The 6,000-nt window shown below is 32.3% G+C and overlaps 1 protein-coding gene across 1 annotated transcript in view; it reads left to right on the top strand.

Annotated features, from left to right (window-relative positions):
* Window positions 1-6,000, top strand: part of PTPRD (protein tyrosine phosphatase receptor type D) — a 2,806,204-nt gene that overhangs the window by 2,600,114 nt on the left and 200,090 nt on the right. Inside the window, 2 exon segments of the mRNA XM_074282898.1 lie at window positions 762-1,031; window positions 2,262-2,843. Of these exon segments, the coding sequence (XP_074138999.1) occupies window positions 762-1,031; window positions 2,262-2,843 (852 nt within the window).

Genomic DNA, 6,000 nt, shown 5'->3' with positions numbered 1-6,000 from the left:
TTTCTCCTTTTTCTTATATTTTATTTCAATTCTATACACATCTCTACTGACCTAAGCATGGGTCTCAAGATTCTATCATTTGCATGTCATGCATGACCAAATCCAGTGTCCTTACTGGTTTTGTCTTGTTTTCTTCTCCAGTGAATATATATATATATTTTTTTCTATGTCCATTTCAGTGTTAGTGTGAGGTCTTGAGGCTGCATCCACTTTGAGTCTGAAAGCAAATCAAATTGCACTTTCAGTGTACTGTAGGTGATGTGTTCCAGGGCTATGATGTGACAATGTGGTCCCACACATTTATTCACATCAGCTGGAAGTACGCAGCATTGAAGTTGGTTTTGGTACTCAACTCAAGCATGCTGTTGACCCTCCAGTTTCTTTCTTTGCATATACATGCATGCATATATTTATATGCATGCATGTATATGTTTCTGTGTTTATCTTATGCATGGTGTTTGTGTTAGTATGTAGTTAGTCACGTGGGGCCCTAGTAAGTCTGAATCGATTTTTGTATGAATGTGTCTAAGATATCAACAAGTAAACATAAATTTTATTATTATTTTTTTTATGTGTGCAGATACCATACTTGTATGGTCTGTATTATATATTCATATATACTTTTTTTTTGTTTGTTTCTTGAAAATCAAAATATGTTTAAATTGTTTAATTGTGTCTGTACAGTGCATGTCATGTGTTTAATAAACCCTCTTTCTTGCCTTCCTTTGTACCTTATTATCTTTTTGTGTGTTTTGTTCCAGTTCGCCGTGTCCCACCCAGATTCTCTATCCCACCCACTAATCATGAAATCATGCCAGGCGGGAGCGTTAACATCACCTGTGTTGCTGTGGGGTCACCAATGCCATATGTTAAATGGATGCTAGGGGCAGAAGATCTGACACCTGAAGATGACATGCCAATAGGACGAAATGTCCTAGAACTAAATGATGTAAGGCAGTCAGCAAATTATACCTGTGTCGCTATGTCAACCCTGGGTGTCATTGAAGCAATAGCACAGATCACAGTCAAAGGTATGTTAAATGCCATATATGTGTACTTTGGATTTGCATTCTAGGTTTCATTAGTCAACTTGAAAAGATACTTAAAAAAAAAAAAAAAAAACTTCTACACATATTAATTCTGTATACTTTGGCTTATAATGATGTTGTGCAAAGCATCTCTTTAAATGTATTTTCTCACCAAATAATTGCCCTTGTCATTTATTTACAACTCAAATAATGATCCCTATAATTAAAAAAAAAATCTTTTGATATGCCAATAGTTTGATACTATAGATGTCCTTCAGGAAAGAAAAAGAGGAAAAAGAACTGAATCAACATGGAATAAGATTACTTAAAGTCATTTAAAATAAAAATCCCAAATACGATTTTTCCATATTATTTCTCCTTTGAGATGTTATCAGATTGACAAATATGGAGCAGAATCTTCAATTCATCCTAATACTTAATGTTATTATTGAAGGAGGAATAATTTGTTTTAATTCTATATCTATGATCATTCATACTTCAGTCTGGGGATAAAAATACTTCTCAGTGCAACTGATGCTTCTATCTTCCTGATGTGTGTCTGTTAAATTAATTGCAAGCAGTTCCTACGTCTTGACAAACTTTTCCCTGTAAACTACATTATAAAATGATTTAAAAGTATTTTTTCTAGAAAGACATAGATAAAATTGGGTGTTAGATTCTCAACCCAGGTCTCAGCATCAAATAAATCATAGTAATGGTCAACAATTTCATAAAAACAAAGATATAATTGGAACCTCTATAATAATTTAATTATAGAATATTAAAATAGTGTGATCATTTTATGCAGAAATGAATATATTAGTTGCAACATATTGACTGTTTAATAGTGATTTGCTTATAATTTTAGAATTTAGAAGCATTTTTGGAATGCTACCTGTCAGTATCAGGAGAATCATCATTATTTGTGGATTTGAGTTATTGATCTATTATTTATTACCAGTGTGTAATGTGCCTCAGTCTCTTTAACCATATGGAATTTAGTTTCTTCATCTGTAGAATGAATTTAGGTTATCTGATATCTATAATTCCTGACAGCTGTTATATTTTATGTACATGTTCACCTCTGATCTCACCATTTCATCTTTAAGACTTTTTTTGTTCCTATGAAAATAACTTAAATAAATTCCAAATAATACTTAATATTAAGTCAGTGATGGGAATGTTCTGTCAATTAATTTCATTTCTTATTTTGATTTTTTTTTTTTTTTAAAGCCTTGCCCAAGCCTCCTGGGACTCCTGTAGTAACAGAGAGCACAGCAACAAGCATTACCTTGACATGGGACTCAGGGAATCCTGAACCAGTTTCTTATTATATTATCCAGCACAAACCTAAAAATTCTGAGGAAGCTTATAAAGAAATTGATGGAGTGGCAACAACTCGTTACAGTGTGGCTGGCCTAAGCCCCTACTCTGATTATGAATTTCGGGTGGTAGCTGTCAATAACATTGGGCGAGGTCCACCTAGCGAGCCTGTCTTAACTCAGACCTCAGAGCAAGCACCTTCCAGTGCCCCTCGCGATGTACAGGCTCGAATGTTGAGTTCAACCACCATTTTGGTTCAATGGAAAGAACCCGAAGAGCCCAATGGACAGATCCAAGGTTATAGAGTTTATTATACAATGGACCCTTCTCAGCATGTCAACAACTGGATGAAGCACAATGTTGCTGATAGTCAGATAACTACTATTGGGAATTTAGTGCCACAGAAAACATACTCCGTGAAGGTCTTGGCTTTTACCTCAATTGGAGATGGTCCCCTTTCAAGTGACATTCAAGTCATCACTCAGACAGGAGGTAAGCTGACAGTGAGCTATGGGAAATGCACTCTCTTCATCTTTCTTTTCATTTTCTTAGGGGCAGATATTCATAAGACCAGAATATATATATATATATATATATATATATAATTTGTATTTGTTTATAACTTTCTAGGAGATATTCTACATTTGGATTATAGTTTGGGCTCACATTTCATTATTTGCATTTTCCTTGAATTTTCAAATGATTTTCTTCACTATATCAAGATATTTAAATATAGTAATCTGTCTAAAAGGAGCAGAACTTGAGACAAGGTAATTTAGATATTTTTAAAACTTGGAAAACACATCTAATCCTACATTTTTAAGACATAAGACAAAAAGATAAGTTTATAGTGTTACGACTTTCACTTTTTGACAAGAGGAAGCATACAGATTTGGTTTTAGAAAACTTATTTTCCTGGAACTAAATTGAAGGAGGGATTTATATTATAGACCTTTACAAAAATACATTAAATGGTTTTATGAATAGTATTTTTAGCCACATAGTCTTGGAGAATATATAGAATTATGGTTCAAACAAATGAATATTATATTTATCTTTTTATGAAAGCAATGCATGTATTGTTAAAATTATACCCAATAATATAATAATTTAATAATGTAATAAGCACGTAAAAATTGTAATGGCTCTTATTTGAAGGCTGGAGATAATGGAATATAGCAACTTGTGTGTGGGAATTGTGTTGTTTTTTTTTTAAATATATTTCCCACAATGCCTTGCTCTATGTTTAATTAATAAATGTGTGAATGAAAGAATGAATGTGCAAATGAAGGAATATTTCAAATAACTTGTAATTATACAAGGACAAAATTTGGATAATTCAAATAAAATAATTAATATGTACATTAGATTTTTTCTTAATATTAGGTCTCTTATAGGATATTCAAACAGGGATTAATACTTGTTCAACTATCAGAATCTTTAAAAAAAAATTCCAGGAATTCACAAGGTTTTCAATGAAAATTAAAATGACAACTATGAGTTTCAATAATTAAGACATTTATGTGATCTTTTATATACATTATCTCCTTTGAATCCAAGATATCCTCTAAAGAGGATACTAGTTAGTATTAATCCAGTTTTGCAAAAGATAAGGAAACTAAAACTGAAGATTAAATAAAGTACCAAAAGTCACATAGTGTTTGATGCAAGGTTTGAAGTCAATGCTCCTGGAGTTAACAGTTTTTCCTCTAAACCATACTGCTACCCTTTTATATCTTAGGTTAGAGAGAATTAGAGCTTAATTCCCTTATGGAAGTTTAAGATAAGGGGCTAATCTTGCTAATATTGTGATATCCACACATATAATTTAACTTTTATCTATTGCTCTTTAATGATGGTTGAATGTAGTGTTCATATGCACGCTTATTCAATTATTTATTTTTAATTTGACAAGTTCATGGCATGAAATTTGTTTTTTGTAGCTTTATTTCTAATACCTACTATTCTGCCTTTTTGCTGTTATTAGTATTGTTATCATTTTATCACTAAAGTAGATACTAATTCCTTATATTTTTCTTCTTCATGCATTTAACTATATACTTTCCCTAGAACCAGTTTTGTTTTGCCTGCATGGCCTGATACTAGAAACAATAATCAGCATATTGCATTATGTACTTTCTTTGGAAAAATATATTCCCTAAATTTTAACCAAATATCAGTCTCTTTTCATGCTTCCCAGATTTCAATGGCTTTCTAGGCTTTCCTTAAATTTCCTTCTGCTTTACTCTCCTTCTTATGCAGCTAATAAAGAAGTAAAATGTCTTCTATATGATTTATATAGAAATTTTTCAGTGGGGAAAATTACATGAAGATAATGGAATTTTTCTTGTGGGTGATTTTTTTAAATCTTAACTCCCCCCCCCCCCCTTTGGAGACAAATATAAAAGTATCATTTATGAGTTTTTTTGGCCATTAAAGTTGTAGCAATTAGAGAGGAAACACATGAAGCCCTACCCTTGATAGGAGGGTTATAAAGGAACAAGATACTCCTCCCAGGTTAAGCTTGTCACTTTTATCATATCACCATGCTGTTAACTCATTCTTTGACTAATACTACCTTCCTCAGCTTCCTTTTTCCTCTGATTAGAGGGCTAGATGATGGAGTATTTTTCTTTCTAGAGCTCAGAAACTGGACTCTATATCTGCTGCTCTGCTTTGTTTCAACTCTAAAAAATGAGATGCCCCTCTGGTCTCCTTGATATCCTGTTCCCTAATTCTCTTTTGTGCATTGTCTTGTCTCCTACATTAGATATGGGCAGAAACTCTTTTTATAAATTGTGTCTTCAAGGGTTAGCACAATGCCTAGCATGTAGTAGGCATCTAATAAATACTCATCAGATTTGGGGTAGAAGTGTATAGTATTTTTATGATCATCATAAAGAGAGAATTTTGCAAATGACATTTAGATTTTCAGCTTCATTTTATAAAAATTATATTTGCTTCTTACATTGGCTTCATAAAACTTACAGATGAAGGAGGCTTGAGCCTGTTAGTAGAATGTGTTTTTCTCTTCACTTATCCCAGAAGTTTTGCTTTGTCCATATTTTATATTTTTCTGATGTCATTTCAGTGCTAGAAAGCCAGTTTAGATGTTCAGCATTAGATATGTAGCTTGAGGAAAAAAAAAAGTGGCCTCCCAGCTGGATATAAATTACATACATACACACAAAAAGGCATAGATGAGATTGAAAGACTCCAGGGTAAAATAAAATGAAAATAAATAATAGTCAATTTGTAAGGCTAGGGTAGAAGTAAATATTCCCTTATGGAGCATTAAAATATACACATAATATAATTGTCTCTGTAGCCACAATATTTGGCACAGAGTTCAGTTGAACCATGATGAATACTACTTTGTACCATGATGGCATAAACCTGGAAAGTCTGTGTCCTCAGAAGCCTTTGCTTTTGTAAAAGTGTTATGATCATTGGGAAGAAAAATGTTTGAGAATTTAAAAATAAATCTCATTCATTTCACAGCTGTTTCTGGGATTTTCTTTGTCTTTTTTTCTTTTTTTTTTTTTTTTTTTTTTTTCTTTTTAAATATCAGTTATGCATGCATTTGATTTGAATATGGAAAATGACTCTTTGGGATAAGCCATCTTTAATTGAAATCTTCCTAAGAAGT

This window comes from Sminthopsis crassicaudata, chromosome 1 (genome assembly GCF_048593235.1).
Source record: "Sminthopsis crassicaudata isolate SCR6 chromosome 1, ASM4859323v1, whole genome shotgun sequence".
Classification (NCBI taxonomy): domain Eukaryota; kingdom Metazoa; phylum Chordata; class Mammalia; order Dasyuromorphia; family Dasyuridae; genus Sminthopsis; species Sminthopsis crassicaudata.
Note: the sequence above shows the minus strand (reverse complement) of the source record. Positions and strands in the feature narration are given on the sequence as shown.